This window comes from Squalius cephalus, assembly GCF_949319135.1.
Source record: "Squalius cephalus genome assembly, chromosome: 10".
NCBI classification, from domain to species: domain Eukaryota; kingdom Metazoa; phylum Chordata; class Actinopteri; order Cypriniformes; family Leuciscidae; genus Squalius; species Squalius cephalus.
The window spans coordinates 1541368-1564501 of NC_137131.1; the positions used below are offsets into that span (position 1 = coordinate 1541368).

Below are 23134 nucleotides of genomic sequence, written 5' to 3' on the forward strand. Positions count from 1 at the left end.
ACAACCGCACAGCAACGTTAAAAACCAATCAGAACACTCCAACAACCGCACAGCAACGCTAAAAACCAATCAGAACACTCCAAACACCGTTTAGAAACGCGCTAAAACCGCTTCAGCAAGAATATAGCAACATCTTAGCCAATCACAACAACGCACTTGCATAATGTAGTTTTTGCACGAGGCTGCAGATTTTCCTCAGAAAATGTACAATCTATTTTTTTTTATTGTTTATTTTAGATATATACGTTTTAAGTAAAGTTTCTGTCGTTTCTTTCGTTCTCTGTTTCTCTCTGTTTATGTGCAGCTCTCATGTCTCCTCAGTGGGGCAGCATTGTGTTTCATCATGATCTGCCTTCATATAAAATGACTGCTAACCCATTTATTGTTGGCCATTATTTAATCTTACTACATTGTGGTGCTCAAATAGACATAAAAATCTACCCTGCTTAATTCAATAACTATACGTTTAATTAAACATAATTCTTTACAATCATTTTGTAAACTCTACTGAATCCCATTTGAGGTTATAATGTGGGTAACACTTGATTTCGACATAGTAGATATTCTACTAACACTAACTATAAGTAACTTTGCAACTACATGTCAACTAGCAGTCATTAGAGTATTAGTAGACTGTCTGCTTAATATCGGCTAAAGCTTTATTTTGATGCTCCCCAACAGACATGCTACTAACTTTGCAAGTACATGTCAACTTATTCTACTTGCAATAACCTAACAGTCTACTAATAGTCTAACGGGAGTTAGTTGACGTAAAGTGGAGTATCGAATTAAAGTGTAAGCATAATGTGTTTAATCATGCATATGTGCATTAGCAAAATGTCTATGCATCGAGCTCCTGTATCCATGTATAAACGATTCCTTCACTAACAGTGCCATACCATCTCATTTATCAAGCTTTAATCTGAGCATTTGATGAGCTGTTCACTGCCGTCTGAATTATTAATGTAATTGCCATTGCTGAATGACTTTACTATGAACCACCACTGCAGGCAATTTATTTCATCAAAACTCCATTGAGCTCAAAACACACACACACACACACACGTTCTCTGCAGCCTTGGCCCCGTCTGTAGATTCGATTTTGTGGCTTCACCAGGAGCCAAAATCATCAGCAGATTCTGTGTATCTTATAAGAAGTCGAGTAAAGTTATATGAACAATTTTTTCCTTCCCCCAATATGCTGTGTTTCCTTTTTTGTGTGTGTTTTGATCCCGGCTCTTGTGGCGGGCCCTTCTGTGGTGAGGCGCGGGCTGGAGTGGCGCTGCCGTGTTATTTTTGGCGGCAGTGGCGGTTGGTGGCTCTCGAGATGGAGTGGATCATTCCGGATCCAAACCCAGGCTGTTTAAGGGAATTCTCATCTGTAATGATCAGCGTCATTATGGGCTCACACTAACTGCAGGACGAGCCTCGTGTTAATTTCAGCACGTCCCTCAACAACACACATCAGCCTTGACATGCAGGAGACAAAATCTTCTTAAAGAGGAAACAAAACATCATTTTACACTCGGTGGAATTGAAATATTTATCCTTGATATACTGTTTTGTATATTTTCATATTAAATTTAGTTAAAAATTTCTATGTAATACTACTAGTGTTTTGTAGTGCTGTCAAATCGATTAATCGCATCTAACACAATATATATGTGTGTATATATATATGTGTGTGTGTGTTTATATATATATATATATATATATATATATATATGTGTTTATGTATGTATATATGTATGTATGTATGTATGTATGTATGTATGTATGTATATATATATATATATATATATATATATATATATATATATATATATATATATATATATATATATATATATATATATATATATATATAGATAGATAGATAGATAGATAGATAGATAGATATATAGATATAGCCTACATATCTTTACAAACTTTTATGTTAGATGCGCTTAATCGATTTGACAACACAAGTCATTTGTTGTTTAGTTTTTTTAAAATATTTATGTCTATATACAGTAGTTTTATGAATGTTTTGTTTCAGGATTAGTAATAATTATTTTAGTTCTTCATGTTAAAATAAACAAAAATGAGAAATGTTGATAAAATCAGATAAAATGAGTTTCTGTGTTTTTATAATTTATTTTATTTCAGTTTATGTTGATTTTATTTCGAGTAAAACAATTTTTTTCATTAATGATTCTAGTTTTAGTTTAGAATAACGACACTGAAAAGAAAAGATAAATCAAGCCGCTCAGCCATAGTTTCAGGAAATAAGTGTTTTACATTTACATGTTATAAAACTAAACATTAAAACGTTCTCTGGTTTATGTACCTCTGACCTCCAAGGGTCAATGGATGGATGCATGGTTGAAAACCCTGGTTTTTTATTATACTCTTGGCACTTTTTTGTAAATGTTTGCATAATTTAAACTTACTGTATAAAATAGAAGACTACAAATAGGTTCTCAGTGTTTCATCCCTGTGATGCGTTACGCCTCATGTTTTGATTGTTGAACTAGAACCGTTTAACAGACTGAATGAAGATGGTCTCCTCACAAGCAAAGTATATTTTTGCAGTACCGACACTCAAATAAACACAAAGAGGAAGGCTTCCGACCAGCGTAACGCGACACATGCTAGGTCAAGCGTTGCAGTTGTTTAAAGTCAGTCTTGCTATTAGAAGCCAAACTGCTTTGTGCAGCGTTGAGCATTTTTCATCCTCCCATTACGTGCTGTAACATCATGTTAAAATGTCTCTCTAACCACTCTTGGCTTTAAATGAGAGAATGAGATGATTTCAGTTTATATATTTATTTTTGGTGGTGAACGCGCGTAAATGCATGTAAAGTCTGCATGCTTGTGTGTGCGCGCAACAGCGTGCATGATGCCAAACAGTTGCGTCTGAGTGTGTGCATGTGTGTATCAGGTTATATGCATGAGGGCGCACACTTGTGTGTGTGTGTGAGTGAGTGAGTTTGTGTGTTAACCCACAAAGATATTTCAATTTCTGCTGGATATTAAAGAAGCATGCGGTGCCAGCGGGTGAGTTTAGGGGGGCGTTGTGGCCTCATGGTCAGGGCCCCTGCCGGACACACTGGCGCCTCTTTCTGGAGGACTTCAGAACCACCACACTCCTCCACCAGAACCCTGCCAACCCAAATCACTCACTTTAACATCCTTCCATTTCTCTCTCTCTCTCTCGCCCACTCTGAGGCTCTCTCTAAAGCTATTTTCCTATCAAATTTTAATTTCTCTGAACATTTGTTTATGCAGTTTTCTTCTAATGCGCTTTCAGAAAATCCAAAGATTGCTTGTGCAATTGTAAAGTATCATCCCAATTTAGCAACCAACAACAGAATTAACTATGTTTTCGTATAGCTTCGTCTTCCCAAAACAGTCTGTTTAGATCAGAACATGTTCAACCTTTTATTTTTGATGTGCACATCCTCATTTCTTAATTTTCAGTTCATGTTTCTCTGTCTGATAGCAGATTGCTTATTGTTTGCAGTGGAAATGAATTAAATGGGAATGTCTCAATCATTAAGTTAACACAAGACAAAAAAATGTGTTATCTTAACGTAATATTTCAATGTTAAAATAAAGATAATTGCCACTTTTTCCCTCACAACTGCAACTTTTTATCCCAGAATTGCGTGATAGAATTGCTAGGAAAAAAAAGTCAGAATTGCGAGTTTATTTCACGTAACTGACTTTATAACACACAATTGCGCCTTTATATCGTGCAATTCTGAGATAAAAAGTCAGAATTGTGAGATGTAAACTCGCAATTGTGAGGAAAAAAAAGTCAGAATTGTGACAATTCTGACTTTTTTTTTCTGTGGCAGAAACAAGCTTCCATACAATTAAGTTTGAACAACTCATAAAGTTGAAATAACAATGATTTTAACAATGGACATGATTTTACTTGTTGACAACAAAAGTTACTAAGTAATCATACTAAAGTCAGCTTATATTAATACATTACTTTGAATTTTTGTAAAGGTTAACTCCACTCTCAAGGGAAGTTAAATTAACAAGAAATGTGTTGTCAAGTTTTAAGACAGTGGGGTGACAAAGTTTTTTTAAGTTGACTCAACAAATATATATGTTTTACAGTTCACTATAAGAATATAAAAGGAAAAAGAAAGTCAAATGTTCATTAAGTGAATAACAGAGGACACAGATGAGTGTAAAACAACAAGGAAGTATAAAACAAAATTATAAACTTAAGGAATTAAGAGTGGATGTCTATTTTGAAATGTCACAGCTCATTTCCCTAACTTCCATTTCTTTTCTTTTTTCTGGAAGCAATTTGTCATCCAGGGGACATTTAATAGGGAACATATTATCTTTTTACAGGGGCATGGAGTCTGCCACAGCCTGCCCACAGTTCCTATAAACAGAATTGGTCCATTTAGTGGTGCGTTTGATACGTTTCAGGGCAGCAGCGAGCTCAGTTACAGACTGGAGCCCGTAAAGACAGCCATGAAAGACCCAGATAAGTGCTTCTATTCACCAGCCCGTTGCCAACACAGTTAATTTAAATGAGCTAATGATGATCAATCTTCATTTGTGTTGCCAAACTGAATACTCTCTTTCCTTTTTCTTAATCAGTTTTCCATCTGACCCTCCCTGACCTGGGATTCTTGTTTTAGGTTACCAGGTTTTCTCTCCTCTTCCCCTTCATCATTTGTTTTGCAGCAGAGCCCGAGGCATCGTCACACACACACACACACACACACACACAACACACACCCCTCACCAGAACTAAAACAATGAAGTGCTCACCTGCGCACACCTGTGACCCTTTCCTGTGGAAATCTGCCTCTCCCGCTCCCGAGGGCGTCCGACGGGAAATAAAGGCCATTGTAGATTAGTGTAAAGTCCATTGTTACTCACCGCTTTAATCAATTCTGCTGCAAATGCATGCAAACAAAATCTTTCGTTCTGTTTAATTAGTGCTGTTTGCTAAGTCATTCATTGCTCATACTTTAGAGCAGGGATATTCACTTGAAGTTCCAAGAGCTCCGGACAATACTTTTTTTTGGAACAGTTGTACATTTCCATTGGGAAAGCCGTAAAAGAAAAAATCCTGAACATTCAAAATAGTCATTAAGATTTGATTCTTGGGCACCGAGAGCAAAGCAGTGTTTTTTACCAATATTTACCAAAAAAAGTAAACTGGATATTAAAAAGCATGATCAGATGTTTTATCAGGCTATTATTCTTCTTCTTAGAATTACATTTAGACATAGGCTAATGTGTATGGCACATACAGGCTTTGGGACTGAGAAAACATACAGGGTTTACCTCTTAAGAAAAATGTTAACCATTTTATATTTTGCTTAAAGAAAGTAATAAACTACTAAAAACAAACAACGTACATAATCTAATAATTAAAACATAGCTTACACCCTTGCCATAATAACTTTCCAAATTATAACATTGTTTATTATGAAATGCTCTTAATATGCTAATTAATAATGTGGAGGGAAACTTGTCACAAACCTGGTTTAGTTAAACGGTTGGAGTCATCTGGATGACATAATTGTATTCTGCAGCGTTTTAGCAAAAGTAGCTAAGCTAGGCCTATATTTTTCTGCTCACTGTGTTTTACTGTTCTTAAAATAACCGTGTCATCTACAGCTCTTCACGTTTTGCCTCTAGATAAAAGTATTATAGATATCTCCAAAAGATCATTGCCATAACGGCTCTGATCGCTGGTGTGACGGTGAACCGCTGTTGTTTTGACGCGATGAAACGGTAAAATGGCGCTATTTGAATGCCGCTGTTTCCGGGTTTCAAAACCCAAACTTGGTGTTCTGGTAATTTTGACCCACATTGATTTTTAGTCTGTCAGAAAGTTTAACTTATGACTTTTTGTCATTTAGGTACATGGATGCACATTTTTAACACTCTAATGTGTTGTTGAATGCATGTGTGTACAAAATTTCTATTATGAAAATGATGGTTTTTTTTATGTATATAGTTAAGTCAGTTTTTCAATACCCTCTAAGAGTGTTTTGGGTGCTTTTTGCTTTTATTCAAAGAAATTTGTACATTGATGGCGTGCATTTTTTCCGTAGGCCTACAATTTCACTGGGAATCGAACTCATGATCTTAGCATTGCTATAGTGCCATAATGTCTGAGCTTCAGTGTTTCTAAAAAATGTTTTTTTTAAAAAAAAAGTTACAATAGGGTTTATAAAATTTACAGAATGTTACAAGCACTTTATGCAGTTTACTATCAATGTTAAAGGTATAATATTTGTTGATTTTGCTGTTGTTAATACTGGGATTTTTGGTGGATTATTATAAATTTGACATAATACTATTATGACAACACAATACTTCCGCATGCGACTCATTCCACACTGTTTGTGCTTGACCAGAAACCTCCTAAAAAGCCCTCAGAACACCTTAGTAACTGTATTGCAATGCCCTGGCAAGCACTCGCAACAAGTCATGCTCAAGAAATGGTAAAAATCTTTAGCCAGTGACCGGGAGGAGTTTGTGCTTCTCTCTCTTTCTCTCATGGCTCTGAGTATATTTATCTTTTTATGGCTTCACTCAAGGCAGATCCTCGTCTTTCTTTTTTTCTCTCCCTCCAACATAAAGATATATAAATAAAACAAGGTTACCGCCACCACAGGGGAGTATAAAAGTTCAAAAATAATATTCAGAAGCCACGGACCCTCCTGTACCCCCCATATAAAGCTCCTGCACCCCCACCCACGGACACACACCCCACCCAACCCTCCGCCCGAGTGTTTAAAGCTGCGGACGAGACCGCCAGCCCACTTCAGACCACCATAAACATGTCAGGCCCTGATGACAGAGCCGGCCCCGGGACGCTTTATACCAACTGACCTCAACTCCAGCTCATTAGAGCCAGTAAATTAGAAACATACATCCCGAGTAAAAGAGGAGTCGGATGAGAAGAGAGCTCACTATATGAAGGGTGATGCGTGTATTTGATCATATGAACGTAGGCCCGTGTCTGCTATGCTTCCGCAATTCACAGCATTTGCTATTGCAGCGTTTTCAATAGTTGCATCTCATAATGTAATTTAGACAGACTCAGGAAAAGTTCATTGCTCTATTCCAAAATCGACATAAAAAAAATAAAAAAATAAAAAAAATGCAATCTTGTCACTTAAGATTCCGAATGCAGAACATTTTAACAATGTAAGTGAGAAATGTTTAAAATGTAATCTTCAGTTTCACAAAAAAAAAAAAAAAAAAAAGGTTTATAAAAAATACAAATAAATACACATTAGGCATACTTTTGGCAAAGTAATTTGTAAAGATTTTTTTTTTTTAAAAAGAGAGAGAGAGAAATTTCAAGTTCTACCTCATGAGTACTGTAATAAAATAAAATAAAAATAAATGAAACAAACAAACAAACAAAAAACCAACAAAACAAATAAAAGCACTCAGAGTATAAGGACTTGATCATTTCCTTAAACTCTTTACTTCATTGGTCAGTCAAATGATGGAGTCTCTCCTCTAAATAAAATAAATAAATAAAAAATTCCATATGCAAACATGTTGACTCCGTCCTGTCATTCTGAATGCTCAACATTCTAACAGTGTAAGTGGAGTGGCACATTTTAAAACTTTAAATCTTAAAGGTTTATAAAACCACATATAAAAGGCACACCTATTGGTGAGCTGAATTAATTGCATATATTTGTAAAGAATAAAAATAGAAATGTCAAGTGTTGCTTCACTTTTATTTATTGTATTGTAATAAAATATTTAAAAAAATATATAAAAAAAATATAAAAACCCTCACATAAAGATAATTTCCTGAAACTCTTTAGTTATTTAAGTGGTCAGTCCAGTGACTCCTCACATTAAAAATAAACTATTTAAAAAGAAAGAAAGAAAGAAAGAAGTCTAATTTCAACATGTTGTCACTCTAGACTCTGAATGCTGAACATTCTGACAATATAAATGGGAGATTTTCACACTTTAATCTTGAATTTCATAAAAATACAAGATTTATAAAAACTATTGCTGAGGTGAACTAATTGCATATATTTGTAAAGAATAAAAATGAGATATTTCAAGTGCTGTAATAAAATAAAATAAATGCACAAATAAACCCCATCGCTGTATAAGGACTTGAGTGAGTGGTCAGTCAGTCTCCTCACATCTTCTGTGGGCCGTCCTGCGGGGGTAATTGTCCAGTGGTGGGGCAGATGGGGGTAATTGTCCAGTGGTGGGGCTGTTGGGGGTAATTGGTTCTCGCAGACAGCGGGGGAGTTTAATTTCCTTCTGAGAGACTCTTTGTGTCGACTGAGAGCTCTGCTTTGTCAGTGCTGCAAAAACTAATTAAAGCATTTGTTGAGCCATAGGATGAACGACTGAGGGATCAGGAGCGAAGAGCAAAGCAACCCAAAGAAAGTTAGATATTACCAGGAATATATGAACATGAGGAAAAGATCCATTTTTATATTCTTTCCCCTCTGCAAAGCATTACTCACAGGCCAAACATTCAAAGCAATGACACTTCATTGTTGGAGAAAAAAGGTTTTCCTCACACTCTGTGGTCGACTTATTCTGAGCATTCATACATTTGATTTATGGCATCACCACATGCAGCGTTTCTGGATTCAATATGCTGGTGTGACTCGTGCGTTTCCAAGCCAAACCTCACAACATGTCATGGCTGAGCATAAAGTTGTTTTCTTGCAATTATTATTATTTTTACACAAACAGTACTGTATATATCCGCAGTCTTTCAGATGGTTAGATGTCTTTTTTAGTCTAGCCTATTAAAAACAGATGCGCTGAATCTCACAAAAACAAGCCGTATTTCATCCTAAAATTAAAAGAAATACAAAAATGTTTTGCATTTTGAACCAATTCATCATCACTGTAATGCTTTTTGATGTTTTTCATTTGATTATTCTCAGAGATGATTCTAATGACTGTAACACATTATGTATTGCAGTAAAAATACTTTACTATTAAAATGTTTAATGTAAATTAACATAAATCAACAGATAAATGAGACCATTATGTATAAATACTTTACCATTGACTTTACCATATCAATATACATATATATATGTGCTTAAATGATTAAAATGTTATAAAATGAAGCTTAATTTTGGTTAGAAAAATATTCCTCTTTCCTTCGTTTTTGATTTTAGGTTGAAATAGAACCTAGTGATGTTCTTGAAATGTTTTGTGAAATTCACACAAATAATAATAATAATAATAAACCTAAAGATGTTGTAAAGCTCTAATGCTTAACTAAATGATTTGTGGTCAGTCTGACTTATATCTATAATCAATTCGTCAAAATCTATCCCACTGATCTCAAAATATGATGTTTCCTATATAAATGTCTTTCTTAAGATTTAAATTGTTTTTGGGTAAAAGATTCAGAATCAAAAGAACTTAAAATTGATCTGTCAAAATAAAAAATAAATAAAACCATCACATGAATGAGAAGACTTAATTTATTCATAAATGACTCGCTTCATGGTTTCCCTCCATTCAGCAAAACCAGTGAAACACAACATTCATAATTTAAAACATAAATTAGATTTGATGTAAATAGGAAATTAAATTAAACAATGATAAGCGACAGGACCAATAATGACAGAAGAATACGGTTCACTGTACACCAGATTGCCTCCTAAACTGAAGATCAAAGTAATGAGTCCTCAACAAAGCGTTTTAAGACACAGGATTAAAAAAAAAAAAGAAATCAATTTTAATTAAATAAAAAAACGATCACAAGGACGAAATGTGCATCGATTGGAAGCCCAAATGTCTGAATCGGCCGAACGCTGGGCTTCTAGAACAGCCTCCTCTGAAAGTTGTCGAAAAGAAGGAAAGGTAAAACAAATTAATTCAATCATTAAAATCTTTAAAAATACTCCTCACTCCAGACGAACATGTGTCTGAAGTTCTTGTGTAAAAGTTTCTTTCAAAACCTGCCAGTCTAGAAACTGTTCATGATACATCGCTCACGTGGAGCTCATTCAACTAGTTCCTAAAAAACAGTTGGTAAAATATATATTTATACACTACCAGTCTAAAGTTTTGGATCGGTAAGATTTTTAATGTTTTTAAAAGAAGTCTCTTCTGCTCACCAAGGCTGCATTATTTGATAAAAAACTAACAGTAATATTGTGAAATATTTTGACGATATAAAATAGCTGTTTTCTATGTGAATATCTAGTAAAGTGTAATGTATTCCTGTGATCAAAGCTGAATTTTCAGCATCATTACTCCAGTCTTCAGTGTCACATGATCCTTCAGAAATCACTCTAATATGATGATTTGATGCTCAAGAAACATTTATTATTATTATCAGTGTTGAAAACTTTTTTTTTCTTTTCAGGATTCTGTGATGAATAGAAAGTTTTTTTTTTTTTTAAAAACAGCATTTATTTGAGATAGAATCTTTTGTTACATTATAAATGTCACTTTTGATCAATTTAACCCATCCTTGATGAATAAAAGTATTGATTTCTTTAATTTCTCTCCCCCAAAAAATAAAATAAAGATTCTTACTGACCCCAAACTTTTGAACGGTAGTGTTTAATGTTACAAAAGCCATTTCAATTTCAGATAAATGCTGTTCTTTTGAACATTCAATTCATCAAAGAATCCTGAAATAAAAATGTAAACAACTGTTTCCAACACTGATAATAATGCGAAATGTTTCTTGATCATCAAATCCTCATATTAGAGTGATTTCTGAAGGATCATGTGACACTGAAGACTGGAGTAAGGATGCTGGAATGAAATCACAGGAATAAATTACACTTTACTATATATTCACAAAGAAAACAGCTGATTTACATTGTACAAATATTTCACAATTTTTAGTATTTTTAATCAAGTAAATGCAGCCTTGATGAGCAAAAGAGACTTCTTTAAAAAACCTTAAAAATCTTACGATCCAAAACTTGTCTGCTAGTGTTTTTTTTTCTTTCTTTTTTTGCACACGTTTTTACGCATCTTAGCACCAGTAGCTCCACTCGTCAGAGTCTTCATCCAGCGGTTATCGGTTATATCTCCAGAAGCCCGCTGCTGTTGTCCACACCATTCCCCGTGTTGCTCTTTTCCTCTCCGCCGACAGTAGGATCCTGCATCCCGGCGACGGGATCCACTTTCCCGGAATCCGTCGGCTCCTCGGCTCCTCTGGTCTCGGCCTCTTCTTCCGGCCCTTTCCCTTGCATGCTAGTTTCAGTGTGCGTCTTCTGGTGTTTGCTAAGGTGGTCGCTGCGCGTGAAGCGCTTATTGCACAGGAGACACGTGAACTTCTTTTCTCTCGTGTGTGTGCGGACGTGGCGCTCGAGTTCGTCGGAGCGAGTGAAGCGTTTTCCGCAGAACAACCAGTTGCACACGAAGGGTCGTTCGCCCGTGTGCCAACGAAGATGAGCTTTTAGATGCGAGGCTTTTCCGTAGACTTTTCCGCAGCCGGGAATGTGGCAGCTGTGAACGGGTTTCTTGCGTAGGGACGCGGCGGACGCTCCGAGCCTTTCGAGCTCCTGGCAATTCGGACAATCGCACGAAGACCTGCCGGTGGAGGAGCCGCCGGTGTATCCGCCCGAACCTCGAGTTGGTTTGACCCCCATTGGATTGTCAAGGATTCCAGATGTGGATACAGGCTTGGGTTTGTACATGTCCTGTGGGATCATGTGCTGTGAGGACTGGAGCAAGTGTGAGGACGAACTCAACCCTACGGATGAGTACTGCGCTGGATTGAGAGGCGTAAAATCGGGAGTGTAGCTTTGCATCTGTGGATTTAGGGATGCTTGCGAAGCCACCGGTTGCAACGGCGCTTGGAGGCTTTCAGGTTGAGGTTGCCCAGCGCTAAGCCAGTTTGAGTTGGTGTGGACGTCCCACCAAGAAGAAGTGGCGTTCGCAGGAGATCCCGTGATCCCGGAGTGGATGCTCTTGTACCATGAGCCATATGGATGCGTCATGTCCAAGTAAGTGTTGACACTTGCAAGGCAGTCCGCTGTAGCTTTGGTCCCCAAGAGCGAGGGGTCCTGAGAGGCGCTCGAGGTCTGGAAAGTGGAGAACGGGTTGTATTCGGAGCCGTACGCTCCCGTAGGAGCCGGAGGAGGGCTTCCGGTTGGCGTTAGCAAACCACCGGCGGAGCTGAAGGAGCCGCTGTAAGTGTCCGCGACGCCCTCATTCCCTCGTCCATTTTTAGGACTCTGGAGTTCAGAGGTCATGCTGTAGGCTTTCCGAACTGGTGCTGTGCTTCCCGCTTTCCCAGGTGTTGCAGAGTCTCGGACTGGACTGGTGCTCCCAAATTTATTGCAGGTTGCGGTTAGCATAGCCAAGGGACTGGATCCATAACGTGTTTCCTCCTGGGAAGAGAACGAAAGCACTGATCAGGCAACAGGTTTGCTTTAAATGCATTGAAGTAGTGCGTAAAACATCCTTCCTGTGCTATTAGTCTAGACAGAAATATGCACCGCCACCGAAAACACAATAATTAATGTCACCACACATGGAGTTCCTGTTTGACATGTTTACATCTCCATGGTGATCATCCGTTCGTGAACAACAAGCAGGAGATTTTCAACAATACCATTTTTATTAAGAAGAACAAACAATTGTTTAGTTTTTGAACACTCTAATTATGTTGTCAATCATGGTGTCGACGGATGCATTCAAACAGAAAATGAAAAATAAGCAATAATCAACATAAATATACGTCAATGATTTAGAGATCTGAGATGTTCAATCACTTCAAGATGATCTATCGCAAGTATTTAATGCCAGGGCATGAACACAGCTGCAGAAAAACATGTGGTGGTAACCATGTTTACACTTATTTAAATTAAAGAATTGATTGGCATTTTTAGGATAACCCCAACCCTACTTTAAGATGTTAAGTCGAAATGTCACCTTAAAGTCACAGACTACGGTTGGACTCGGCTTCATATGGAATGGCAGTGGTCTACCCCATTTTCCGTTGGGAAGCGATGATAAATTAATGAGTAAGGCAGTGTGTGTGTGTGTGTGTGTGTGTGTGTGATGATATTTCCCGCTGAGTGTGTGTGGTTCATCTTGGCACAAGTTCTGCTCCCGTTTCCAGGTTAATTGCTCCCCATTACCGCGTGGAGCTTACATTTGATGCCTTCATCCAAAACCAATGCCGCAAGAGTTTTATGTCTAAGAGTTTTTTCATAATTCACTGTCTAGGTTACAGGCTGGCTTATATTGATTGTCTTGTAACTCTAAACAATAAAGATTCCTCAATGGTTCTTAAGTTTAGCTTCTTTTGTTTTTGCTCGGTAGGGTTCATCATAGGTCATTCAGTCAGTGAGTTCTTTAAAACACCATAACAACTAGACAACTAGGCAACAGAATAAGTTAATTGAGGAACTTTAAAGGTTTCTTCAGTGAATGCAAAACCTTCAATGATTCTAACTGGAACATAAGAGTGGATATAATCCACTTCTTCTTGACAACATGGACTGAATTTCAGTTTTTTTTCTATACACTTACTATGACATTACAGCTCATTCTACTTTTAATATCTTATTGAAACTAGCCAATAACTTTTAAGTGAGTAACCTGAATCAGAAGACCCTTATCTGAACAAAACAGCCATAAAGTGCTAATTCAAACAACTTTGTTTTTGTTATGCGCTTGTATAAGTTCACTTGACATATAAATATTCGTAGAAATCCGATTTCTAGGCTAAAAGCAAACTGATAACATACACAGGCAGGCCTCAGATCAGATTATGTATTCCATACCTCCAGAATCGACGCGGCCATCCCGGAGGAAAAGCAATCCTGTGAAGATCAGTCCAAAAGCAGGAGAGAGAAGCTCAAAACTGAAGCTCTGACTGAAATAAACTCCGTACGAGCGCAGCGACTCTCCTATGAGGATCCCGGGAGACCCGCCTCCTAATGAGAGAGAGAGAGAGAGAGAGAGAGAGAGAGAGAGAGAGAGAGAGAGAGAGAGAGAGAGAGAGAGAACGCACATTGCGATTATGGGGGGTTTGACACTCCTAATTAGATATAAACTCGCTATTCTTCGAATTTATTTATTTTTCTCAGAATTGTGAGATATAAACTTGCAATTGCGAGTTATAGCGTAAAGAAGAGTGCGAGATATAAACTCGCAATTCTGAGGCAATTTATTATTATTATTATTATTATTATTATTATTATTTTATTCCGTGTCGGAAACCAGCTTCCGTCCGTATGAACCCTCCCAAAAGAATTCAAATAAAAAGTTAGGGGTCTCAAAAGTATGTAGCCTATTGTTTTTATATATGGGCCGTCTTGGGGAAAAAGGTGTCTTTTCCCACAAATGTTGTATGTTTGCAAATTATATACAAGGGTAGGCTACACATTTCTAGTAGCCTAATTATGCAGTTAATTATCATATTGTATTTTCAGAAAGTTTTGGAGTGTTTTTCCTCTTCCCAAATTTGTCACTACCGAAACACAGTAATAAATAATTTAATGAGAAGGCTTATATTGACCTATTAATATTTTGTTTACATCTACCTTGTAAATATATTTTTTGCTATATATATAAAAAAAAAAGTTTTCACAGGTAAATCAATAACAATTACAATTTTAACAATATTTCAAGTGTAATTTATAAGATTTGTTGTATTTTGAAACCAATCTCTCTCTGTAAAAGGCATTAAGTTAATCATCCTGATTTCAAAGTTAGTTTGAATATACATTGAACCAAACACTATAATAACATCTTAGTTGATAATTCAATATACTTTATTTTAAACAAAACATCCATGTTTCGGTCGTGACGGCACATTTTCTGTAGTGACAGTAATGTTTTGTTAGCGACCACATCGCATTACAGAATTTTAACTCGCATACTAAAATATATTAAGATACTAATGATTTGCATAACTGTACAAAAATTCTGTTTATTTCCCCCAAATAAATGATTATGTGTTCCCTTTTGTCACTACCAAAACAATGATGGCATGTTTCGGTCATGACTGTTTCGGTAGTGACACTTTTGAGGCTAGTTCAAAGATGCTAATCAGCACATGGTTACCTAGCACAGTTCTGAACAGTTGTACACACACAAAAACTACATTTTATGGAATTACACCCAAAAAAAGGTGATTGGTAGTGATGTCCCTTAAAGTTACACAAAGATTTTCAGACTTTTGAACTCATTTCCCTCAACATGACGGCACCTATCTATAATGAAAGAGAGGCTATGAGAGAGAGGCACACAGGAATATTTCTGATCAAAAATGTAGAGGTGTGGTTATAATCAGTCTCAGCCAATGGACTGAAACACACACTGTTTCGGTAGTGATATGAAAATGCGGGACACATTTTCTTACATAAAGTTTCATGATTTAAAAATAAAATACAAAATAATTTTTTTTTTACTTTATTTTTTAAAAGAAATTTTAAAAACAACAATGGAAAAAATTGAAAACAAATATTTCTATATCATTTTCACAAGTAAATTTAGGGGTTAGGGTTCGGGACAGCCCCCTCCCAATTGAAAGTGCACAATAAATTATGATTTTATATATATTAAGCTTACTTATATTTTAAATATTATTGTGGGATTCAATAGATAATAGAAGGATCTTAGTAAACATCTAAAATTTGAATACTTAAATGCTTTTTAAATGTGTTTTTTGGTTGTCAGACAGCAGTTTGCACCAATTCTGTAGAATGGCCCAACATGTGTCTCTACTTTTCTAAAGAGTTTTCAAACAAGGTTAAAAGTTCATATCAAAAGTTAAATTGCGCTAATATGCTCGTGAACAGAAATAGCATTAGTGTAAAGAGGTAAACATTGCAACAGCTGCTCGATCGCTGTGTGAATCGAACATTCAGACTATGCCTATACATTATTATTGACTTACAGGCTGACTTTATAAATACACTTTGTTTTGTTTACTTTGTTTAATATGTTCACATTCACATAACACACATAAGTTGTCATAAGGACTATATGTTGCCTACAGTCGCCTATACTGTATATATCAGCAACAAATTGCACAAATGTTCTTTTTTTATCAGTGGTTTTGCATGTTGGTTTTACAGCTCAAAACTGTGTTCATTTCCAGAACACTGTAAAAAAACTGCCTTAAATTTTATACACACACATTATATGTAGCCTAGGCCTATATATATTGTGTGTGTGTGTGTGTAAAGTTGATATGCTTTGGCAATGTACTTTTTAATATAGGCTATAGCAAAGCTTTTTAAATTTTGAAAGGGAGCAACACTTGTCAATACACTTCATATGCAAATGTTGATGTGTGCTTGAGTCTCCATATTGCCATATTGTAAAGAACATTATCTTACATGTTGAACTAGGAGAAGAGTAAAAGACAACTATCACAGCTTAAAGTCTTAAAATGGTAATGTTTTTCTTTTCTTTTCTAAAACTATGTGAATATGAGGAAGTGAGATTTCACCAACCATTTAAAATGAAAAAAAAAAAAATGCGCTAAAATCATTAAACTAGTTGAAGCAATCATATATCAGCAGGACAAATACGAGTTCCCCCACACACATACAGGCTTATAGCATGCTAGTTTACAAACAGTGTTTTTTCAGATGTATTATTATACACATACCCAGATGTCACACTCCGGACAGCAACGTTACATGCAGTTTCATGAAAGAAATGTTAAGCATATATAATTATTTTATGTACAACGTACTATTCATTAATCTGTTCACAAAAATGCTTTGGATGCTGCTATACATTTCAAATACAAATAGTGTGATAAAAATGAATGACAATGTCAATCAAATCAAGTGAACCACAGTGTTGATAGTCTCAGTGGTTGACAGTAATGCATCACTCTTAGAAGAAAAGGTTCTATTTGGAACCTTAAAGGGTTCCATCAGACACTTCATATGCAGAACCTCTTAGGGGTTCTATCATGAGATCATTTTATGCATTTAGTTTTAATATTTTTTATTTATGAATTAAACAGCTCATAAACATTTAATCACTATACAAAAAAAAAAAAAAAAAACATTAAACGTGAAAGCATTAGGCTATGCAATCACTGAAGACAATTTCTCCTCAGAACCTTTTTGGCATGAAGGGTTCATGAATAATTCTTCTAAGAGTGAGACGCAGTAGAAAGTATAATTACTCAAACCCTGTCAATTTAAAGGTTAAAACAATCTCTCAGATAATCATCACACCCTGATTTAATGCAGACACAATTATGACACAATAAGAAGAAAAACCCTTAACAATTTAAAAGGAGAAATGATGTCTTTTGTGTTGTGAAACCTCTGGAAATTCAGTTTTTTGGGGACAAACTTAGTCATTTATCAAATGCATGAAAGTCAAAGATATTCACTTACAGCCTTTATATTTAATATGTTTGCTTTCTTCATACCGACTGAATTTTTACTCTCTCTAAGCAAATTAAACTGAAATATTTAGCTTTTTCCCACCTAAGTTTTCCATACCGTAACACCCGAGCGCGCACACAGCGCGTGTACACACACTACACAGAAGTCATCCGCTGTTAAGAGTCTTTTCTCTGGCTTACAGACATCCATCAAGTGAATAAACAGTTGGAACAGCCTTCCGACAGCCCATCTTGGTTTTGAGTGTCCTTGTGGGTGTTGCTTTTTTCCAAAATGAGGGGAGAGAAGATTAAAATTGTTTTCAAAAATAAACATGTAATTTCATTCTTTATTTTCTCCCTCAATTACAAGGCATGGTCAGAGCAAGCTTGTAGTTTGTGAGAGTTTGGCCCTTACAGTAACACACAGACTATATTTAGCAGTCTGCTCCTCAACTGACCCTGTGTCACACACACACACACACACACACACACACACACACACGCACACACACACACTAATTTCTGCAATCATAGTATTGAACTGCACTGGCTCATTAGATTGGTGCCATAGGGGGCAGTGTTATTTCTAAAGACATGATGAATCACGTTGCTGTCAGAAACACTACAGTAAAGACCACACAGTGATTTATTGGCAGATTTAAATGTTAGATTAGGTCATTTTTTGGACCTTAATCCACAGTCATACTTTGGTGGTTGTAAATAAGACTGTAAACTCACCCGTGTTTTTTGTGGCTTTTAATACAAGCTTATTACTACAGGATAACAAAACCGTTTTAAAATGCACAGTTTCTTCCTGGAAAATATTGATGGCACTGATGAAATAGTTCAATATGGGAAAGAAAAATGTGCATTTAGCCGATATACAGCACATTATAATTGAGGAGGTCGAGAGAGTGTTGAAAGGTGAAGCTTTAAGTAAGAATCATATTCATTTTCCAAACGCTAATGTGCATTTGTAAATGGTTGGGATGCTAATACATTTCCATTCATGCATTTATCTCAAGTCTCGTCTGCTCATTTGATCTCATGACTTTACTTCTCAAATGAATGGAAACATATGCAAAGACATGAGTGACTCAAGACGGTGATGCAACTGGAAGAATAGAACGATTGACTGAAGAAGAAATGTAGACTTGCAATGTGCCAGGTTATGAAAGCCTCAGAATGCTTGATTTCTCCTTTACCATTATGAATCAGCATGCAATCAATATGAACAGCATTTACACAAATTATGCATTTTGAATGTAGTTAAGGTAAGGTTTTATTTTCAGTGATGATGCATGATGCACACAGAATCTCACACGCTGAAGTCTGCATTGAACAGAGATCTAAAAATAAACTCAAACGTTTCTCATCAAATGATCTGAGCCGCTTTCCACATTCATTTTATATTAGGGATGCATGATATTTCTGCCACCATATCGGTATCGGCCGATATCGGTTCATTTTTAATGTTATCATTATCGGGCCGATAAGAAAGTTTGTCCGATATATTAAAGCTGATAAATAATGTATTATTTCCTTCAGCTGAGACTCTTCAGATGTGCACTGTTCAACATGATGGTTTAATATTGCTTGAAATATGATTGGAATCACTTCAAAAAAGGAAAATACAGTGAAGTGTAACATGTCTGTCATATCGGCTACATAAAATCATAATGAGAACATTATAATTGTGTTTGGGACATGGATTTTAATGGTGAGACTTTTAATCAGGCTCTCAGAAATGATATAAAAATCTGTTTTTAGATTTATCGCCAATATATCGGTTATCGGCTTTCAAATATAAAGAATTATCGGTTATCGGCATTTGTGCATCGGACAAAATTTTCATATTCCCCCCTCAACATTGAATAACGCTTTATTAAAAACAAAAGTTGTAACTATTATTTAATGGATCTGAACTAACAGTTGTATTTTTTAAACTAACTTTAACGAAGAATAATAATCACTTCAAAAAAGGAAAATACAGCGCAAGTCTGTCATATCGGCTACATAAAATCATAATGAGAACATTGTGTGTTTGGGACGTGGATTTTAATGCTGAGACTTGTGTTTTTGTAATCAGGCTCTCAGAAATTATATAAAAATTTGGATTTAGATTTATCAGCCAATATATCGGTTATCGGCTTTCAAGTATAAAGAATTATCGGTTATCGGTATCGGCCAAAATTTTCACATCGTTGCATCCCTAATTTATATATATAGCTCTCTTTCCAGATGTCAACTTTATATAATCCGAGGAATTTTAGGAGAAACATCCGAGGAATATTTGTGTACATACGAGTGAAAAAATAAGGTTCAAAATGGGTGTGCCTTTACTAAATTTACTGAACACGCAGAGATATAAAGCGTGGAGCGCCACATGTGGAGCGTTCAGCCCAGTTTGAGGGTTCGCCTTCCCAACGATTTGCATGTGGTTTCCCCATTTGGGCTAATAGCTTTCCTATTTCCCTTTGAGGATCAGAGATCCCACACCCTGAACGGGCTGAAATTGAAAGGAGAGGTGCAGTGGTGTATAAGAGCCACTGGATGCAAGGAGTTTATTGGGAAATCCTTTATCACTCTGAAGAGCCACTAACAGCTTCCTTCAAAGTGGCAGGAGAGGAATCTATAATTAGAGATTTATAGGGAGACATTTTGTGTTTTTTATCTTTTCTATTTTTGGATTTTACATTGAAAAGTCTTCCTCTCTGGGCGAGGTAATGGGCTGTGGAAAGCACAGTAGATTATTGTGTTAATGAAGGGCGTTTAGGAGCGGCTGATTGCGCTGGAGTCCAAAAAAAACAAAACATTTTCCTATAATAATTTGCATCAATATGTATATATTGATGAAAATAAGTGGTTCTCCACTGGTTCTACTTCTGAATCAAATGGCGACCAAATAGATGATCACAAACTGTACAAAATTCCTATTATTTGCATTTAACAAAATTGGAATATCGCGTAAAACATTTGCGAATAAAGCAGAGTTTCCATCCCATGTGTTCAAGCTAAAATAGTCACTTCCTGAGAAATTGGAGCAAAATATCTGTAATAAAAATGTGAGTTTCTGCAATCCGGCTGTTTTTCCCTCCATCATAAACGAGTGTGTCTCGAGCGTCAGACGAACACAGTAAACGCTGTCATGTTCTCTAGCGTTCGGATGCTGGTGTTCGGGAACACACTCGTGTGAGACGCTTCTGGAGGGAGTTAAACCCAAATCATTCTGATCACACACTTTCAGAAACACCAAACCAACATTAGAGACGCTGCGACGCCATTGGTCCACTGGTTACTCCAGTTATCCAATCAGAGCTGACGCTGAGCCAAAGTCACCTGAGTGTTTGTCGAGGGATTTGTTCGGTAAATGTGTTTCCTTCGTAGTTTATGAGCATGTCTTCATAGCGGATAAAACATTTATTCATGTAGGCTATGATTTTTATGCACATTTTAAAATTGCCGTTTCCATCCAGCGTTTTTTTTATGTGATATCCCAATATGTGCATATAAATAGGTGGATGAATACATAGCTAGTTTCTTTTTTCTTGATTCAAGTCATCCAATCATAACAGACTTAGAACCAATTTATGGTTGGTGACGCACACTGTAAACACTAATACATTGGCAGAACTCACAAAATGTAAAAAAAGTTAAACCCAGATTAAGTTAGAACTTAAAATTTAGATTTTGGATTGCAATTTAAATAAAAATGTTGATATGCTAACTCATGCAACTGGATTTCATAAACATCATATTAACTCTTTTTATAATTTGAGCTTCATTCCTTTTTACATTAATTTACAGTCGTTGTGACCATTAGATGAAATATCATCATTTTTGGCCAGTTTCAAGATATAATATATATACAAACTATGTTTTTTTAAGTGTATGCACAACTCATTTTGGAGCAGTTTTACAGTTTGGGGTTTTTAAGGTCTATATGCTTTCATCATTAGACTCCGTATCAGAGTACCGAGGATTTCGCTGTGGTTAAATGGGAATCAATGCAATAATTCTCCCTGGATTCCTCTCTGAGCCCGGGCCCTCAGCAAATTAAACTTCTTAATAACGCTGCCACGCAAGGAAAAAGTGAAATGATTAGACGTGTGTGAGTGGCTTTGAGATGGAAATGTGGTAAGAGGGAGATACAGGGTCAGGGACAAACTCGCCTCACAGCGAGATGGCTTTTTCCAGACCGTGTGGTCACAAAAACACAAGAATTCCTATGGAAAAATAAGTGAGAAAGATGGGATAAAAAAAGAAAAATCTTAATATCTTCTACAACAGACCTTTCAGCAGTAAAAAAACACAGCTTCGGTTGTGCAGGTCATTAACTGAAGACAGTGAAATACTCATGAATTGGATGTCAAACTGTGTGGGGCCTGAAGGAGCCAGTATGATCATAACAAAGAGGGCAATTTTATGAATTACTGGTTACTCAGGACTCTAGACTATACTAAACATGGCACCGATCTACCACTAGTGCTGCTGTCCGCCCCCATGAGCTTCACCACAAGTGTCCTCCACAAATCATCAGTTTAACAAGAGTTTAACATCGCTCATGCATCTGACTCCAAACACACTACCAATGATGCGATTTTAAAACAGAACAATTCACAAAATCAAAAGATTAAGACGAGAATATGGGTGAAACTTGTCAGGATATGTCCAGCTCACAATTCACCCCAAAATCAAAAATAAATCAGAAATTGTATTTTGCGTTTAAAAAAAAAACTGCATTGTGACTCTTTCATTACAATTAGGCACATTTCCCCCCCAAAAATGTTCATAACCATAATGCAAAAAAAAAAGGTACAATTCTTATTTCTCTAAAAGTTCTTTATTGGCATTAATGGTTCCATGAAGAACCTTTAACTTCCAGGGAATCTTTCCATTGCACAAAAAGTAGGCCTACTTCAGATTACTCTTCAGATTATTAAAATGTTCTCTTTTTTTTTTTTTTAAAGAACTGATTACTGGAACCAAAATGGTTCTTCTGTGACATTGCTGCTAAAACCCTCTATTTTTAAGAGTGTAAAAAGAAATTCAATATTATTTATATTGTAAAGTATTTACAACCCATTTTATAGTATTTGCAGTACTACCATTCAAGCTAATATAAATAGCCTAAATAAATACATTTTAAATTGTAGTAGCGATTGTTTATTTCTCACTGTCCCAATTTATTATTTATTTTTTTACACACAGATAGCAGTTTTGACATTTTATCACATCACGTTATTAACAAAGCAATTCCAACACAAGATATTTGGTAAAATACCTTATTTTAAGCAAGGAAAAACACTGTATAACAGGATGTCTTGAAGTGAGCGGCACTGCATCGGTTAAAAACCTGCAAAAAATATATAAAATAAATAACATTAATGACAAAGTTCCCCTGCATCACATCTGGCAAGTGACAGGATTAGTTCACTTCAGAATTAAAATTTCCTGATAATTTACTCTCCTCCTCGTCATCCAAGATGTTCATGTCTTTCTGTCTTCAGTGGAAAAGAAATGAAGGTTTTTGAGGAAAACATTCCAGGATGTTTCTCCATATAGTGTCTTCAATGGGGTCCAACGGGTCGAAGGTCCAGATGTGAGTTTCAGTGCAGCTTCAAAGTCTCGACACGATCCAGCCGAGGAACAAGAGTCTTATCTAGACAAACCATCCGCCATTTTATAACAAAATAAACATTTATATACTTTAAACCACAAATGCTCGTCTTGCACAAGCTGTGATGCAACACTCATTACGTAATCACGCTGAAAGGTCAAGCGTGTTTCGGTTAAAAAATGTAG

The 23134-nt window shown here is 36.1% G+C and overlaps 2 protein-coding genes across 2 annotated transcripts in view; one reads left to right on the forward strand and one right to left on the reverse strand.

Annotated features, from left to right (window-relative positions):
* Positions 1-23134, forward strand: part of kif5ab (kinesin family member 5A, b) — a 581587-nt gene that overhangs the window by 104161 nt on the left and 454292 nt on the right. The gene's annotated exons all lie outside the window — the stretch shown is intronic.
* Positions 10873-13850, reverse strand: sp7 (Sp7 transcription factor). The gene is made up of 2 exons (XM_079884157.1): positions 13752-13850; positions 10873-12350 (listed from the first exon to the last, which is right to left on the reverse strand). Exons 1-2 carry the CDS (start codon positions 13770-13772, stop codon positions 11037-11039), a joined length of 1335 nt encoding a protein of 444 aa, XP_079740283.1. The 5' UTR covers positions 13773-13850; the 3' UTR covers positions 10873-11036.

Bases quoted from the DNA above. Each gene is read 5' to 3' on its own strand.
- sp7 (XM_079884157.1), bottom strand. From the start codon at position 13,772: ATGGCCGCGTCGATTCTGGAG. The intron at 12,351-13,751 runs GTATGGAATACA...TTCTCTTCCCAG, and splicing joins TGGCCGCGTCGATTCTGGAG to GAGGAAACACGTTATGGATC.